This window comes from Pararge aegeria, chromosome 26 (genome assembly GCF_905163445.1).
Source record: "Pararge aegeria chromosome 26, ilParAegt1.1, whole genome shotgun sequence".
NCBI classification, from domain to species: Eukaryota; Metazoa; Arthropoda; class Insecta; order Lepidoptera; family Nymphalidae; genus Pararge; species Pararge aegeria.
Window position 1 is genome coordinate 4,647,216 of NC_053205.1, and position 19,938 is coordinate 4,667,153.

General features: G+C 36.0%; 1 protein-coding gene across 3 annotated transcripts in view; it reads left to right on the top strand.

Moving 5' to 3' along the window:
• LOC120635302 (exportin-7-A) overlaps window positions 1-19,938 on the top strand; it is a 49,155-nt gene that overhangs the window by 23,634 nt on the left and 5,583 nt on the right. For all 3 annotated transcript variants that reach the window (XM_039906271.1, XM_039906272.1, XM_039906270.1), the window contains exons 12-21: window positions 615-763; window positions 2,058-2,224; window positions 3,456-3,600; window positions 3,871-4,018; window positions 4,921-5,086; window positions 6,402-6,592; window positions 9,185-9,314; window positions 11,168-11,249; window positions 17,496-17,634; window positions 19,197-19,274. In XM_039906271.1, coding sequence (XP_039762205.1) covers window positions 615-763; window positions 2,058-2,224; window positions 3,456-3,600; window positions 3,871-4,018; window positions 4,921-5,086; window positions 6,402-6,592; window positions 9,185-9,314; window positions 11,168-11,249; window positions 17,496-17,634; window positions 19,197-19,274 — 1,395 coding nt within the window. The remainder of the gene's footprint in view (window positions 1-614; window positions 764-2,057; window positions 2,225-3,455; window positions 3,601-3,870; window positions 4,019-4,920; window positions 5,087-6,401; window positions 6,593-9,184; window positions 9,315-11,167; window positions 11,250-17,495; window positions 17,635-19,196; window positions 19,275-19,938) is intronic.

Consider the following 19,938-nt stretch of genomic DNA (forward strand, 5'->3'; position numbering starts at 1 on the left):
GCTCTTCCGTAACAAGAAACAAACATTAAACGAGGGCAGGTATACAAACAAAAAATAATTAGTGATTTTATTAGAAATAATAGACGTGTTACACAGAAGAAGATAAATTCGCTCTTCCGTAACAAGAAACAAACATTAAACGAGGGCAGGTATACAAACAAAAAATAATTAGTGATTTTATTAGAAATAATAGACGTGTTACACAGAAGAAGATAAATTCGCTCTTCCGTAACAAGAAACAAACATTAAACGAGGGCAGGTATACAAACAAAAAATAATTAGTGATTTTATTAGAAATAATAGACGTGTTACACAGAAGAAGATAAATTCGCTCTTCCGTAACAAGAAACAAACATTAAACGAGGGCAGGTATACAAACAAAAAATAATTAGTGATTTTATTAGAAATAATAGACGTGTTACACAGAAGAAGATAAATTCGCTCTTCCGTAACAAGAAACAAACATTAAACGAGGGCAGGTATACAAACAAAAAATAATTAGTGATTTTATTAGAAATAATAGACGTGTTACACAGAAGAAGATAAGTTAACAAAAAAAAAAAAATAAAAGTATATTTATTATAATAAATATACTAAGTATGAACTGTTTTCAGGTCAGCTGACTTGGTTGGTGTACATAATCGGCGCGGCAATCCTCGGCCGCGCGTCTTACAACACTAGTGAGGAAAACGACGCCATGGATGGAGAGCTCATCTGCAGGGTGCTCCAGCTGATGGACTTGACGGACTCCCGGTTGGCCTCCGTGAGTTATTACCATTTTTGAACCGAAGGCCCATACCGTTATATCTGCGTATGCGCCGCGTGCAAGACTGTGGCCAATCAGAAACTTCCACAGGCCGTCTTGTGTCTTGTGATTGGTCAGAAATTAGGGTGGCGATACTGTTCCGCGCGTCGGACATAGTGATTGGGGAATACAACGGATAAATCCAGCTTCAGCTGAACTGAATTCCAGCTGAACTGACTTTGCTGACTCCCGGCTGGCTTTCGCGAGTTATTGTCATTTGTATACGTGTAAATGAATATTGAAATAATACTTTACGGGCTCTAGAGGTAAATTATTTACTGTCTCTGAGACTTATCTGTGGAACCGAAGCGCTAATAGTTTTTGAGTAAACCATTGCCATGGTTTTTACTGAAAGTAATCAGATACAGACAACATCAACAGGAATAATAAATAAAATTGCAATTTAATTTTTTAAAGACACCAGGAGGTATCTTTGCATCGTTTGAGTCCACGTAGGACTGAAGTATATCGAAAATGCACCCGTATTTATAACGAAATACCCCACCAACTCAATGTCATGAACATTGGTTGTTCAAGATTCAAATTCAAAATTTCTTTATTCATGTAGGCCTGTCACAGGCACTTATGAAGCGTTCATACATATATGTTTACATAATTGTAAGGAGATGGTGATAACTTCGTACGCCAACTTAAACCTAAAGCTACGAGGGTTCCAAACGCGCCCTGGTCTAAGAAGAGCCCACAACAAACTTAGCAGGGTAAATTTTTTTTTTGTTATCACCATCTCACAGTTTATTTATATTAAGCTATGACGCTAGAGCAATTCACACCCAAGCTTTTTTATCGTTCAAGTAATCCTTAAAATTATAATAGGATTTTTCTGTAAGCTTACGTTTTATATAAACTTTGAACTTATTGAGAGACATCTCAAAGATTTCATTTGGTAATTTATTATAAAATAATATAGAATTGCCCTTGAATGAATTAGCAATTTTGTGTAGCCTAGTAAACTGCACAACGAGTTTATTTTTTCCTAATATTAAGTTTAATTGTTAAAAATATTTGGATAGAAGCAGACGTTACTTTCCGGAAATCCATGATATATTATCAAAATCGGAGCGGATGCTCCGGCTTCGGAGCGAAACGTGCGTAGAGGGTATATTGCCGAAGATCTGTTTGGTGTGGAGTATAAGGATTGAAGAAATTATAAATTACACCACACAGATTCTCCTGCTTTTCGCGGAGTATAGCAAATTAAGCTTAATTTTGATAAAAAAATATTTTACTCCAGGGCGGTTGCGAGAAACTCGAGCTGGCCATGATGTCGTTCTTCGAAGCGTTCCGAAAGATCTACGTGGGGGAGCAAGTGGTGAAGAACAGCAAAGTCTACAGGCGACTCAGTGAGGTGTTCGGATTTAGCGACGAGAGCCAACTGCTAAGCGTTATTATTAGGAAAATGTGAGTATATGAATGAATGAATGAATGAATGAATGAATGAATCCACTTTTATTGTACACCACAGAGAAAATTTACAGAGATACAAATACAACAGTACAATAAGGTAGAACGTACCATTTGGCGGCCTTATCGCTAAATAGCGATCTCTTCCAGGCAACCAAAGGCATACAAATAAATCATAAATAAAGCATAAATGCTATACGAAATAAGTAGGTGGTACAACAAACATTAGTGAAATATTGCGATTTTAAACTAAATTAACATAAAATAAACAAATAGCATAGTACATATTAAACATAACATATTATTTATTTATTTGTGTATTTTACCTTGTTTTAAGGTTCCGTACCCAAAAGGTAAAACGGGACCTTTAAACAAAGACTATGCTGGCCGTCCGTCTGTCACCAGGCTGTGTTAAACACACCCGTTTCTACCAATTTTATAAATTTTATACGACAGATGGACCACTGACCAGCTGAAAAATATTTGTGGGATGAACATGAATGCTTTCCAATGTCTGGGTGTTTATCTGTATATTATAATTATTTATGCATATTATTCATTAAAAAAAAAATATTCATCAGTCATCTTAGTGCCCATAACACAAGATTACTGTGGGGCTAGGTGATGTGTGTATTGTCGTAGTATATTTATTTTATTTGATTTAATGAATGCGCAGTGGGTAGTAGCTCGACTTCTCTTTCGGCCCAGTTCGTATCCCAGCACGCACCTCTAACATTTGAAAGTAACGTGCGTTTTTAAGTATTCAAAATATCACTTGCTTCAACGGTGAAGGAAAACACCACGAGGAAGAGTGTTGAGAGGAGAGTTCTCCATAATGTTCTCAATGGTGTGTGGAGTCCACCGATCAACACTGGGCCAGCGTGGTCCAATGAGAACCACGTGGTCCAACCTGGTTCTCTGTTGTCTATTGTTGGAGGAGACCCTGTGTCCTTTAGTGGGACAGTAATGGATTAATATAAAAAATAAAATTTAAGAACATAAAAGCTGCTATTAAAACTATGATTGTCAGATATATACCCTCTCGTGAATCATCGTGAGGAAACCTGCATGCCTGAGAGTTCTTCATAACCTTCATAAAGGCAGTTGAAGTCTACCAATACTCGAAAGGTCTAGGTCGAAAATAATTGCAATTATTTTTTTAGGAATTAATAAACTTTTTTTAGATTATTTTTATATGAAAACTGATATCTCCATTTGAAATTTACAGTATAACAAATCTGAAATTCTGGGGCAGTTCGGAGCCTATAATATCGAAGACCCTTGGGCTGTTGAGCGAGCTAAGCGGAGGGTACTCTTGCGTGAGGAAACTAGTCAAGCTGGAAGAGGTGCACGTTATGCTGACGCACCACACGGTGAGTGATACAAACGAAGTAGGTACTTAAAAGCGTGATGGGTAAGCTATCGATTAACTGCAAAGAGAATACAAACACTACTTTCTTTTAACCTATAATTAATTACAAATATATACTATCTAATACTAAAAATATGTAATTTAAAAAGTAAACTAATATAGTGAAGAAACGAGGTCAAAGAGAACAAGAAATATTTAAGAGTACAAGAAGTAAAATAAACTGCAAAATAAACTTCATAGGGCAAAGAGTAAGACTTGTCAATGGTTTCAGGCTGAACACTTCCCATTTCTCGGTATGGGCGCCAACACGGTAGAGATGCGGTGCCGCAGTATGCTCTACGCTGCTCTCGGGAGGCTGCTGATGGTGGAACTTGGCGAGGATGAGGAGAGGTTCCTCGCGTTCATGATGCCGCTCACAGGTCCGTAGGATCCCAACTTACTATCTTTTAGTCTCTTTGCCACAAAATCTATGTCCAAAGTACGGCCAATGTAGCGGCGGACTGAACTCAAATAAACACATCACAGATCGTTTGCCTAGTAAGGGGTAAATAACATTTTATTCTTCAAATATTGGATAGAAGCCGGACACATTTGGCTAATTTTTCACTTTTTTTGGACAATTATTCATTGTAAAGTCAACATCTCCTGAGGATGCTCCGGTTTCGGAGCGAAACGTGCTTAGAGGGTATATTGCCGAAGATCTGTTTTGCGTGGAGTGTAAGGATTGTAGAAATTATAAATTACACCATACAGATTCTCCTGCTTTTCGCGGACTATACTCGCGCAAATTAAGCTTAATTTCGATAATACAGTCATTGGATAAATTTTACAGGCGGTTTATTTTTATACTTTTTTTCCTTAGACGATTGGCGCAGTGGGCAGCGATCCTGCTTGTTGAGTCCAAGGCTGTGGGTTCGATTCCCACAACTGGAAAATGTTTGTGTGATGAACATGAATGTTTTTCAGTGTCTGGGTGTTTATATGCATATTATTAGTATTTATGTATATTATCAGTTATCTTAGTACCCATAACACAAGCTACGCTTACTTTGGGACTAGATGGTGGTGTGTGTATTGTCGTTGTATATTTATTTATTTATGTATGAAGCCGGGGAGAGTCACTAGTTTATATCTATAAGTTAATTTAAAAGTCTATATAAAATAAATAAAAAATAATCAAATTTGTCACAGCTACTCCCATACTCTTAATATGCAACAATATTGAAAAAAAAAAAAACTTCAAAACGTAGAATTCGTTTTTATCGGTTATAGCGTAACCGATAAAAACCCTGAGTCTAAAAACATAAAAAAAATTCCGCAGCCGCCTTCGAGAGTATAATCAGTTCCGGTATGTTGAACAACGCGGAAAGTCCCATGTTCGCTTCCGAGGAGGCGAAGAAGACACTTATAGGGCTCGCGAGGGACTTAAGAGGCCTCGCATTCGCTTTTAACACGAAGACTACGTATATGATGCTTTTCGATTGGATGTGAGTATAAAAATAATTAATTTAAGGCCGAGAGTAAATATGAAAACCTGGATAGCAGCTTCATTTTTGTGCCTTTTGTAGTAGAGACTTTGGGACCGTGGGTTCCGGAGGCAAGAGCCCTTTTCCAAGACTTATCGAAAAGGGTTATCGAGTCTACCGGTGATCCTAGAGCGGGCAGTTACCTTGGCCAACGATTTAGATTGGCCATCCAAAGGGGCAATGCTGCCAGCATCTTAGGAACTGTGCCTCGCTGCGGTGGTTTCGAGGACGTTTTAGATTTTATTTAGTTTTAAATAGTTTATTTTAGGTTATATTTATATTTTAAAGAAACAATATGACTATATTATTGCTCTAACCAGGTTGCTCTTCTAATAATTTAAAATGACATTGTGAGATGGTGATAACAAAAAAAAAACACCCGGCTAAGTTTGTTGTGGGCTTCTTCTTAGACCAGGACGCGTTTGGAACCCTCGTAGCTTTAGTTTTAAGTTTACGAATGTGGTTATCGCCATCATCTCACTACCGTGTAATTCTTATGTACGCATCAAAAGTGCCACCTATGGGCCTACTTGAATAAAGATATTTTTGACTTTGACTTTGACTTTATATTTAAACTAATTATAAAATTTATTAATTTAAACAATTAAAATATCACTTGCTTTAACGGCGAAGGTAAACATCGTGAATATATTCCTATTCCATTCTATGTAATTTTAATTTTAATCATAACTTACTTTTATAACCATAATTTAATTTTTTTCCGTTTGTTTCTGTTTCGGCTTTTGTTGTTGTTGAATTTTTTTTATTTTTTTATTATTCACTTTTTTTAAGCGAAACTAGCATGTAGTGTGTACCTTTAAATGGTTTTGCATACTCTGTGTAATGTAAATATGATAACCAGTTGCGTGCATAGAGGCTATGCAAAGGGTATGCAGATGATATAAAATGAAAAAAAAAAACCTTCAGCACAAGTTATAGAAAACTTAAGGATAGGCATTGTAAGAGTTATAAATAGCCTACCCTTAAGTATTTACAGCGAGATTTTCTTCATTTTATATCATTTGCATATCCTGTGCGTACCGTACCATCTAAGCACGCCACTGATGATAAGGAATATTAATTTATTGATGTAAAATCGCTGGTAGACCCAATAAATAAAAAAATAAATTCTCTCGCCCACTTAATCGTATAAATTTATGTCTTTTAGGACACGATAGCGTGACTCATTTTCGTTTCATCGAGTAACCGTGATCGAGATTCTAAAGAAGTTTCATTTCAGAAAATGACTTTTGACTTTTGAGTTTATATGTTGCAGTTACCCGGTATACATGAAGGTGTTGCTGCGCGGGATAGAGGTGTGGTTCGCTGAGCCAGCTGTGAGCACGCCCGTGCTCAAGTTGACGGCGGAACTTGCTCAAAACCGCAACCAGCGCCTGCAGTTCGACGTCTGCTCGCCTAACGGGATCCTGTTATTCCGGGAACTGTCCAACATCATCTGCGCATACGGTGAGTGATCTACTAACGAGCCTCCCCAGTACCACCACCACTAGAAATGTATATTTACCCATTATCGCGTCTATTGCGATCAAAAAATGGCCAAGTGCGAGTCGGACTAGCGCACGAAAGATTCCGTATCATCCCTACTTTCCCTACTAATATTATAAATGTGAATTTAAGTTTGTTTGTTATGCTTTCACGCGAAAACTACTAAACCGATCTTCATGAAACTTTTTATAGATATTCTTGGAGGTATAGAAATAATAAAGTATACTTTTTATTGAAAAAAAAAAAAATTACGTAAGATAAAAAAATGTTTGTAAAAAAATGTCAATCTCATACATGACTATAGGTGTAGACTTTGTAGCAGTACGCTGCATCCAAAATTACGCGGGCGAAGCCGCAGGGCACATCTAGTAATATATAAAAACGCCAAAAAAAAACATGTCTGTTGTATCGCAGCCCCTCTTAAAAAATATTTTAATATTAATATTCTTCTTCTTCTCAGTCGGTTCGCTCTTGTCAGAGCGGTCTTGGTCGTCACTTAAGTGTTGTGGCACGCTTGACTATCTGTCCCCACTCCTCTCTGGCAGCTGCATTTCTTGCACACTCATGTATGGGGACAGCCATTGCAATCTTTATTTGGTCTTCCGCGTGATCTGAATCTTATCTTATCTAGCGACTGAATAATAAAACTCTTTTTAAATCGAATTATTAAATCAAAAATTCTGTGAATATTTTAAGTGCCTACCTGTTGCTTTTATCAGTACCCGACCCGCGCTCTGTAGCGACCGGTGTCGGTTTTTACCTACATGGTTAGCCCTTGGTGGTAAGAAATGCAGTCTTAAGCTGGAAGCGGGCTAACCTGAAAGGGGTATGGCAGTTATCATAAACTCATATCCCTAATCGGTTTATTGAGTAACGCGGCATCGTTCCGGTACGCTGAATCGTTTTGCGGGACTTTTTTTTTTTTTTTCGTTTTTTTATTAGTCAACTTAAGAGTAAAACAATTAACTACAACTAGGTCACTCACCTCATCTCAAACCACACACAGAGTTTATGTGACAAGGTATAGATTAATGATATTCATTTTAAACACAATTTTTTTTTTTTTTTTATTATTTAAGTTGCAATCACAACCCTACCAGTAGTCCGTACACAACAGTTAGATAGCAAGTTTATGATTACAACTTGTACGTAGATGACATAAATCGGTGACTAACTAGCCATGCCCGATTATAAGTTCTCGACTTGGCCCTGGTGGGAATTGAACCCGAAGCCTCTCACATATAAGTCCACAGCGATCACTGCGTCAAGAGAGGTCGCGCAGCCAAGGTATTCTATTTGGGACTTTTTTAATAAATTTGTGTTTATTCAAATGTTGTTATATAAAATAACTAGTGGTCCCTCGCGACGTCGTCCGCGTAAAAGTCAACCTTAAAAGATAGACATGCTGTCGCCTGTACCAGGCTTTTTTAGAACTTATAAAGGGAGAAACTTTTTTATGCGTGATTTTATCGAAACTTTAACTGTTTACGCAGCGCACGTGGCGTAAGCTAAGTGGCCGATTTTGAAACATTCTTTATTGGTCCTATGCTCCTTTTAGTCTTAGCGTGATGGTATATACTCTATAGCCTTCCTCGATAGATCAGCTATCCAACACTGAAAGAATTTATCAAATCAGACTCGTACCTGAATAAATCAGCCGTTTAGTTGCAGGATAGGTAAATAACCTAGATACCGACTGCAGCGCCATCATTCGGGCTGATTTGTGAATCTAAACCATCCAGGATGCCACCCAAACGCATACAAAAAAATTCATTCAAATCGGTCCAGCCGTTTAGGAGGAGTTCAGTGACATACACACGCACAGAAGAATTATATATATAAAGATACATAATTTAGTTGACTCCCCACTTCTTCTAAGTAATATCGATTTTGCATGTCGTAGGTTAAATGCAAGGCGTAAACCTCCCTTTGCGTGGGCTAGATGGAAGACAGAGTATTTGGCAAATAACTTTTTATCTCGTGCGTGCAATGCTTGTAACAACAAATATTGTGAGACGGACATTTTTCATGTCAAAATTGGCACTTTTAGGAATTTTATTATGACAAAATAAGTACTATAGCTTTAAAGTTTTTGCTTTTCATTTTTTGTTTTCATTTTTGTTTTAATAAAATTTTTTTTTTCTTTTTTTGTATAATAATTGCTCGCTAGGTACTTATTCCGAAGCAATTGTGCTTAATGTTATCGTATTATATGTATAACCAAGTTGTGGTAACTTAATTGGTTTATGTGATACAAAAATACGGCATTACTTTTATGTAAATTATATATAATATTATTATTATAATTATATATTTTATTTTTTTAACGATACCTTTTGTTTTCATGTTATGGTGTTATTGTATATTTTCATATGCTGTGTTTACTTTTAAGAAAACATTACACTTAAATAGAATAGTTAAATTTTAAAAACGGTTGTATTAGTGTAAGTGTTTGTAAGTAAACCTAATAAATAAAATAAAAAATAAATAAAATAAAATGTGTAATAATACTGTTCGTTTCCCTTGAAAAGCTAATAAATAAATAAATTTCAGGCAGCCGAAACCTGACAATAGATGTTAACAAAAAGCAAATGTACGCTATGAAGCTAAAGGGTATATCACTATGCTTCTCTATTCTGAAGGCGGCCCTGTGCGGAAACTACGCAAATTTTGGTGTGTTCAGGTGAGGTTCATTAGAAAAGTATAACGACGTGCTCCTTGCAACGCCCTGCGATGGTTTTCCACTTAACATCAGGTGGACCATCCGCTCGATTCGTCGAAAATAACTATTTAAAAAAAAAAATGGTATAATGATTGAGACATTGCAAAGAGTAAATCGATGAACCTTGATTTTGTCGATCGATATCAAGGTTGAAATGACACTTGGGGGTTAAAGAGCGATGCGAACAGAGTGCGTTGGTGTGGCGTGTGCAGTACTAACGCGTGCGTGCAAACCGTAATAAACGCGGATGAAAAACATTGGCAAAAGCTATAGTCGGAAAAATGTAATAGGCCCGTTTTGACATTTGTGCAAGACCATAGAATGTAACTTGGAACAAAAATGAAAGAAACAAAAAAATTAAAATCAATTACATACAGTGTTTTAAAAAATACGTAAATTTTTTTGGGACGTTAAATAATATGAAAGAATATATCGCGAGTATTCTTTTTGCGCTTACTTCATAGTATCATGCAATTTATAATTGTTGCGAAACGTTCCAAAAACTGTTACGTTCTCAGTGTTTTTTTTTTTTTTATAATAGAGCTGTAACCATTTTTTTACTGAATATCCAAATTAAATATTGTGTAGTTATCTTTACTGCAAAGAATGAGCTTGGTTCTCAAAATGGGTTCTAAATAATGAGTCTGAGATGATGTATCTGACCAAGCGGCACATGACTGAAGCGTCCCCGCGCGCACTGCGCAGTTTTTCGTTCCTCATCTTGTAAAGTTGACTGTGCGCTCGTTTAAGTTTGATATATATTGTTTACTATTACGTTAACTATGGCTCTTCTATTTTGGACATTAATTTAAACATAGTGATTTGACTCGATTTTTGTGTTTGTTGTTATATAGTACTAACTCTGTTTCAACATGTTGAAAAGTGGACGTATAATCAACAGCCAGTCACGCGTATTGGTTGTGAAGTTAAAGGAATACTTTGAACGAACGAAACTTTACAATACATAATAATATCAATCAAGTACTGATACAAACTTGAATTGATTTATCGTGAGTATCGAGTACAGAGTCTTATGGTTCCATAACTAGTTACGTCGCGATGACAAGTGTCAAAACGGGCCTATTACATTTTTACGACTATAGTCATGAACATCGCTGAAGCGGATCATTTTAAGTGTGTCATTTTAATTATTTATGTATTTCATATCAATTGAGGATGTTATATGTTATATATTTATATAGGTATTTATGTTATATATTTACAGATTTATATATGTTGTATATGATTGTTAGTAGTTTACATTAATTATGGGCAATTTCATGTATGTTTATATTTTATTTGTATTTATATGTATATGTTATATATTTATATATATACATTTTATTTATATATTTGTATAATTTTAAATCTTATTTATTGCACCACCTACCTATTTTCTATGTTTTTTCTCTTGATATGTATTGATATCTCTGTAACTACTTTTTTTCTTTCTTGTTCAATAAAAGTGTATTCATTCATGGTATAAAAACATAACACTCACGTATCGCACAGGCCACGCAAACGCAGCACACACGCAATACACACTAAACGCACACGCACCGCACACGTACTCTGCGTGCATTCCCCTTTAATGTCTCATAAGACAGAATTTTTTTAAAATCGCTGTTCATTTTATCGAATATCGATCGATATCAAGGTAACCGTGGGTGTCTTAAAAAATGGCATAACCTTTCCAGGTTAGCGCGTTACCATCATAGACTGCATCGACACTTACCATCAGGTGAGATCGCAGTCAAGCGCTACGTGGCTTAAAACTGAAAAATTAAAACTTTAAATATTATTGTTCATTCCAGATTATACGGTGACGAAGCACTCGACAACGCACTGAATATGTTCGTCAAATTGTTGCTCAGTATACCACAGGGCGATCTATTGGTAAGATTATAATCTCCATAGATTTCTTAAAAATGATTATCGTTTCTACTATATATCGGGTATTTGTCGCTATGTAGCGATAATGCCACCAAATTGTACTCTCTTGCTATGTATTTATATCTCTGTAACTACTTTTTTTCTTTGGTGTAGAATAAAAGTGTATTCATTCATTCATTCATTCATTCATGGTTTTTGGACAATTTGTTCTGAGGGTGAGATTTTCTGCCTTCGTTTACGTATTCGGCACGACTTTAATAATTACCCTTTATTACTCATATTATATTGTGAATACAAGAACTCCAATTAAATTATTACCAAATTATTATTAACAATATGGCAAATGGCCGCAAACTCAGCCTTATACTGTGCATTGGCAACAATGCTCAGAGCTGATTTCAATTGCTCGTATCGAACTGAGCAAACAACCGCGTCGCCCGCTGCGTTATTATTATAACAAAGATTTACATTTTAATAAAAATCTAAATAAATTGTAAAAAGAACAAATAAAACGAACACAGTCAGTACATAATTATTCACATACACATTACATAATTAGTCAGTATATATTTAACAGTAAAAAGTAAAAGCGGTATTCAGTAAAAAAAACAGCTATAAAAAGGTGTAAGAAAATAAATAATAATAACAACTTGCGGGTATGGTGGTAACTAACCATGGACTGAGAGCCTCCCACAGCGCGCAATATAATTTCAAAGCGGCATGGTGGGTTTAAACTTTATATGGACTAACAAAGGTGCCAATTGCATTGCACGTCTAGCATTAATAGGCAGGAGACCAAAATGTTATCCCTAATATATTCACTGACAAGGGATAAAATTTACTTGTCCACTTGCCCAAGCACGGCAACAGGGTAGAATTTTATCCGAATTTTTATACTCTATATCATCAATCATCATCCACCCATTAGCGGCCCACTACAAAGCACGGGTCTCCTCTGACTGAGAAGGGGCTGGCTTTAGTCCACCACGCTGGCCCAGTGCGGATTGGTGGACTCCACACACCTTTGATAACATAATAAATAAATAAAATAAATATACTACGACAATACACACATCGCCATCCAGCCCCAAAGTAAGCATATCTTGTGTTATGGTTACTAAGATGACTGATGAATAATTATAATATGAATGATATACATAAATCATTATTATATATAGAAAAACACCCGGACACTGAAAAACATTCATGTTCATCACACAAACATTGTCCAGTTGTGGGAATCGAATCCACGGCCTTGGCTGATGATGATCGATCTGACTTGTGATAGTCCTTGTATTAAAAACCCCAAGCCTCAGCAACATTCCTGTTCCTATTTAAATAGCCATAACAAAATAAAAAAATACATTAAAATAAGTAAAATAATTAAAAAACTCAAACTTTAATAAAAAAACAAAGGGCTGGCACAAAAAACCTGGTATTAAGAAAGGAACGCTCAGTTTTAGTAAATAAATTAAACACCCTTTCATTATCCTCTCAGAGAAGTAGAGAAAACTATGAAAGTGAAATTCAAAGCCTCAATGATGTAATTAAACAATTGGAGGACTCACTTAAAACTGTAACCATTAAATATGAGCTATCACAAAGGCAGATTGATGAACAAATTCTGGCAGCTGATGAGTTGTTAGCCCTAGGTACCTACAACATGGCTCGCTTTGAGTCTTTAGCAAATAAATGTAACTGTACTCATGAGATACCTATGACTAACCTAAAATTATGTGATACAGTATCTTCCAACCAATTAGAAACATGCCTGGAGCAGTGCACAACTGTCATACCAGACCCTTCACCTTTATTAAAAAGTATGCCTAAAAAACAGACAATTATATTTTCCGACATGTTAGGTAAAGGTTTTTGACCTATTATGAACCATTACCTTGATCACTCAGTGACTAATAGATGTTCACCGGGGGCTAGTTTAGATTATCTTATTAATAGTTTGAATAGTGACTATTTAGATGTAAATAAAAATGTTGTTCTCTTAATAGGAGACAGTTTGAATGTCAAAAAGCATCAAATTATAAGATGCATTGATAAATTACCAGCTTTACATAGTAAAACTCAATGTTAATTCGTTATGTGTGCCTTTCCTTACTGTGGCACATTTAGTTCAAAGCAGAATGAACATATTTATAATTTAAATTTATTAATTTATAACCTGACATGCCGTCATAGTGACGCAGTTTTTTATTTTGACATCAATAAATCCATGTCATCCCTATTGTCTAGAGATAGTTTAATTTTATCTAAGAAATGTAAGCATCACTTGGCATCTTTACTAGCTTACAACTTAAATGATACTGTTACAAGTATTGTTACTAAGTCTATTGACACCTCTACATATTGTACTTCAAGTACCACCAATATTTCTAATATTAACCCTAGTACTTGTTCTAGTACTATAATTAATTCAAATAGTTATTTAAACTAGACAGTGAGACAACGGGGAAGCTCTGTAATATGAACATTGTACATCAAAACATACAGAGCTTCACCGGCAAAGAATTAGAAATAGAACTGTTTGTTGAAAAATTCAATATACACATATTGTGTATAACTGAGCATTGGCTCACTGGAGCACAAATAGCAGTTAACATCAATAACTTCAAAATGTCAAGTGTGTTCTTTAGAAAGGTTGCTATTCATGGTGGATCCTTAATTTTTGTACGCAATAATATAACATGTAAGGAGCGAAAAGATATAGTTAGTCTTTCTGTGGAGCGCATAATTGAACTGTCTTGTGTGGAGCTGGAGCGTTTTATAATAGTGTGTGTGTACCATCCCCCCTCAGGTGATTTCAACCAATTCGAGGATGTAATGGAAGATGTCCTTAAGCGATTGTGTATGTCTACTAAAAATGTAATAGTATGCGGGGATTTCAATGTTGATATCTTATTACATAATACTACTACGACTAGGTTGTTAAACTTATTTAAATGCTTTAATTTGAATAATGCTTTCGATGAACCTACTAGAATCACAGCAACTTCAGCATCTTGTTTAGATAATATTTTTTTTAACTGTGATATCTTAGGTAAATCGATATTAAACAATTTAAGGTCAGATCATTGTGGCCAACAAATTACTGTTGTTGGTACAAATAGAAATAAACATATTGTTAAGTACAGGCCGATAACTCAGAGTAAACTGACGCGATTTGAAGGTGAAATATCAGCCAAAATTCCTGCTCTCTTTTTTGAAAACTGTCATCCCGACAATCTTTATCGTACGCTTTTCAATGAAATAGAAAGTGCATTTAATAAAGTATTTAATTTTAAATACATAGATTCTAATAAAAAAATGAGGTTTAGTGATTGGGCGACTATAGGCATTTACAAAAGCAGGGATAAGTTGTATGAGCTATATGATGAAAAACAATACAATAGTTACTCCAAAACATTTAAAAATGTTTGTAGACAAGCTAAGTCGCTATACATTAAAGATCGGATAGTAAAATCTGAAAACAAAATACAAACAACCTGGAAAATTGTTAATAATGAATCTGGGAAAACTAAATCTCGAGACGGAAATTTTGAATTAATTATTAATAATAATATGGTAACTACTGATACAGAAGTTGCTAGTACTTTTGAAAACTTTTTTCAGAATGTTCCTATTTTGTTAACAGATTCACTAAATTCCTCACCTACTGCAGCTCAGAATTAATTAAGAGGCAACATTAATGAGTGCAAAGTTTTATTTCATTTCAAACATATAGATGCATCGGATATCAGTAAAAACTTCAAGTTGTTAAAATTAAAGAAAACAGGTGATATATGGGGAATGTCGGTAAAGGTAATATCTCAAATTATTGACGTCATTGCTCCTCTTTTAGCCATAATTTTCAATGAATGTGTTGATTTAGGTACTTTTCCGAACCTCATGAAACATAGTAAACTCATTCCTCTATTTAAATCTGGTAATAAAAATGATATAAACAATTACAGACCTATCTCAATCTTACCAGCTCTTAGTAAGATATTTGAAAAAATTATATTAAATCAACTCCTATATCATTTTAATGTAAATAACTTACTACACCCTGAGCAGTATGGCTTCACTAAAGGTCGTAGCACAACGGACGCAGGCGCTAAACTTATAAAACATGTTTATGATGCCTGGGAATGTTCACAGAACGCCATGGGTGTTTTTTGTGATCTATCTAAAGCTTTCGATTGTGTTGATCATAAAACCTTGCTTCTTAAGCTAAGCCACTATGGTATCCAAAACGTTGCACTAAATTTGGTTGCCTCTTATCTCAGCAATAGAACCCAAAGAGTTTGCATAAATGATGCAAAGTCTCAGGGTTCAAATACCTCAATGGGTGTCCCACAAGGCTCGATTTTGGGTCCTTTTCTATTTTTAGTGTATATAAATGATCTACCGTACCATGTCAGTGGAACATGCGACATTGTATTGTTTGCAGATGATACATCTCTAATTTTTAAGACTGATAGGAGTAAAGATAACTCTGACGAAGTAAACCGTGTTATGTCGCATGTGTCGCACTGGTTTACAGTTAACAACTTACTTTTAAATGCAAAAAAAACAAAGTGTGTCGAATTTATCTTACCAAATGTAAAGAATATTGATAAAAATATAATGATAAATGGTGAAACACTAAAAATAGAGACTTCCACAGTTTTTCTGGGCGTGACCTTGGATAATAAGCTACAGTGGGGTGCCCATATAGATTCACTAGCGGGTAAACTAAGCTCGGCTGCCTACGCAGTCAGAAAAATTAGACAGATTACTGACGTTGAAATAGCTAGGCTAGTTTATTTTGCGTACTTTCATAGTGGTATGTCCTATGGAATCTTGTTATGGGGTAAAGCAGCTGATATCGAAACTATATTTATATTGCAGAAAAGAGCTGTACGGTCAATATATAAACTTAAATCACGCGAATCCCTCCGTGAGAAGTTTAAAGAAATAGGCATACTTACTGTAGCTTCACAATATATTTATAACAATATAGTATTTGTAAGACAACATATTAGTCTTTATAAACAAAAAGTGGACATAAACAGTCGACTTACAAGAAATGGTGATAAATTAGTGTCATCTGCATATCGTCTGCGTAAGGTACAGGGATCATTTGTGGGATTGAGTATACGCTTTTATAATATGATTCCTAAGGTGATTTTGGACCTGCCAATGCACAAGTTTAAAGAATTTGTTAAAACACATTTAATACAGCGAGGTTACTATACAATTGATGAATTTTTTCATGACAAGGTTGCTTGGAAGCATCCGGCTCCGCTTTCAGCTCTCACAAGATAGAAAAATGAATGTTAAAATGCAAAATGTTAATTGTTGATGTTGGAAAAGAGCAACTGATGAGTTTCTTGCCGGCTTCTTCTCGGTAGAATCTGCCTTCAGAACCGGTGGTAGAATCACTACAAACAGACAGACTTGACGTTTCAAAAGTGCTTATATTAGGCCTACTTGAAATAAATGAATTTTGAATTTTTTGAATTTGGCTCAGAAAGCAGGGTCGCTGCCCACTGCGCCAATCGGCCGTCTAACATAATATTGTAGAACTCCCAGCCATGCTTCCTTCACCGATGTTTTCCTTCACCGATGTTTTCCTTCACCGAAGTTTTTTTGTTCACCGATATTTTCCTTCACCGAAGTTTTTTTGTTCACCGATGTTTTCCTTTACCGATGTTTTCCTTCACCGCTTCTTCATATCCGCTATCTGTATCACTGGGCCAGCGTGCTTGACTACGGTCTTATAGTGGTATGAAACCCGTGCGTTGTAGTGGGCCGGTAATTTATTGATATGATGATAATATTATTGGGGTGTTATTCTCACCTGTGCGCATAGGTTCTGAGAGTTCGCTTTTATTTATTTTATGCTTTCTCCGTGTAAAAATGACCAAACAATAGTATGGGCAAACAAAGTCGTCATCTGGTGCTTTGGAAGAGTTTAATACTGTTTTCATTGTGTATGACGGCCGACTGGCGCAGTGGGCAGCGACCCTGCTTTCTGATCCAAGGCCCGTGGGTTCGATTCCCACAACTTGAAAAATGTTTGTGTGATGAACATGAATGTTTTTTAGTGTCTGGGTGTTTATCAGTATATTATAAGTATTTACGTGTATTATATTCATAAAGATATCCACCAGCTATCTTAGTACCCATAACACAAGCTATGCTTACTGTGGGGCTAGATGGCGATGTGTGTATTGTCGTAGTATATTTATTTGTTTTGTATTTTTTTTTCAGGACTACCCGAAGTTATCACAGAACTATTACGTCCTTTTGGAGAGGCTCGCCCAAGACCACATGCCGTTCCTGGCGTCCCTACAACCGGATGCAACGCTCTACATCCTGTCTTCGATATCCGAGGGTCTTACGGCTTTGGGTGAGTTCACGCGCATAACGACTGCGCTGGCGCAGTGGTTAGCTTATATATTGTCGCCTTTTAAGTGCGAGGTCTCGGATTCGAAGTGAAATTTAGGAATTGGGAATGCGTTGCGCGTCGAATTCACATGAATGGTGAAGTGATTACGAGGCCAAGTTTTTTTTACTACACGACCGCCCGATGATGGAAGAAATGTTTTATGCATATATATATTTTTCGTTACCACCCGAAGTTCAGATTTCGATTCGACGGGCAATTTGGATTTTATTTTCTGTGGTCTCGTCTCGTGTGAGTTGTTCAGGTTGAAGGTCACATGGCTGCCATGTGTAAGACGCATTCCTTGCCTGTCCTGTATTGCTCTGTTTATAGGCGATGGTTTTCTAGTTATCATCTGATTGGTCCGGCAGTCCATACTAATATTAAACGCCCTTATCTCAGGAACTATTTCGAATCGGAATAACGTTTTTCTTTTGGATAGTCCATTCATTGTGGAAGGCTATAAGCTTTATTTTTATTGACTTAACGTATTTCATTGACGGCCGATTTGCGCAGTGTGCAGCGACCCTGCTTTCTGAGTCCAAGGTCGTGGGTTCTATTCCCACAACTAAAAAATGTTCGTGTGATGAACATGAATGCTTTTCAGTGTGCTTACTTATATGTTTACTAGCTGTTGCCCGCGACTTCGTCTGCGTTTGATTTTGTTTTTAAAGTATTCAGTATCGCTAAGCCTTAAATGAGTATAGTTGTATATACATATAACATGTGACTGTCAATTAATTATAGACAAATAATTTGCAATAAAATAAAATTGTGACTTTACTTAAAGATCTGAGCTATCCTATCTCTTAAGTTGGACCAGACTGCTCACGGTGTGCCAATTTAATTTAAAATCGGTTCAGTAGTTTAGGAGTCCATCGCGGACAAACATCGTGACAGGAGATTTATATATATTAAGATTATAAGTGTCTATTAATATCCTCAGTCATCTTAGTACCCATAACACAAGCTACGCTTACTTTGGAGAAAGCATAGTACAGCTTCTCAATTTAAATGTGAGGTTGTCAGTGTCATATCGAACAGTTCGTGGAATACAAAAAAAAAAAGAACACAAAAGCGGGTAGTCAGATTATGCCCGCCCGGCCCTCTAAAATGTTGATAAACAACGAAAATCTTAGTTTAAAATATTTAGGGATTTTATAGTCCAAAGTTAACATAAGTACCCCTAATTAATATATATAATATATAAGACGTCACGCAACGACCAATAGGAGAGGGGCATCAATTAAATATGCAAAAAATTTAAAACTCAAAATTCATTTATTTCAAGTAGGCCTAATATAAGCACTTTTACGACAAGTATGTCTGTTTGTAGTGACTCTACCACCGGTTCGGAAGGCAGATTCTACCGAGAAGAGCCCGGCAAGAAACTCAGCAGTTGCTCTTTTTTACATAATTTTACAATTTAACAATATTAGATTTGATTGATATGTTAAACTTAAAGCGAACGTAACCGCAGGCAAAAGTTCGTGATGCTCAGTATTTTTTTTTTGTTTTTGTTTCAGATACGAGCGTGTGTACGGGATGCTGTGCGACATTGGACCACATAGTTACCTACTTGTTTAAGCAGCTAGTGCAAAAGAGTGAGTACTTTACTTTTAGTCAGTCAGTCAGTTAGTCAGGAAGTGTTTCGATAGGTCTATAAAAGACAGTTGAGGGATTAAATATTATTCGATTTAACGGTCAATGGAAACATCATTTGACGGCCGATTGGCGCAGTGGTCAGCGACCCTGCTTTCTGAGTCCAAGACCGTGGGTTCGATTCCCACAACTGGAAAATGTTTGTGTGATGAACATGAATGTTGTTCAGTGTCTGGGTGTTTATTTGTTTATTTTAAGTATTTATGTATATTATTCATAAAAAACAAAAAAAATTCATCAGTCATCTTAGTACCCATAACACAAGCTACGCTTACTTTGGGGCTAGATGGCGATGTGTGTATTGTCGTAGTATATTTAGTTACTTATTATTTATCATTAGGAAATTTGTATGTCTGTGAGTTCTCCATAATGTTTTCAAAGGCGTGTGAAGTCTTACAATCCGCACTTGGCCAGTGTGATGGACTCTGGAATAAGTCATTATCATTCGGAAAGGAGACCCGTGTCGTAACGGCCAGTAATGGGCTGGACTGTCGGTTTTTCCCATATTTTCTAGATTGATGGTGAGACGAAATGCCCAGAGCGACTTTGCTGGGTATTATTTTTGTTATCACAGCAACAAAAAAATATAAGGAATGAACGAATATA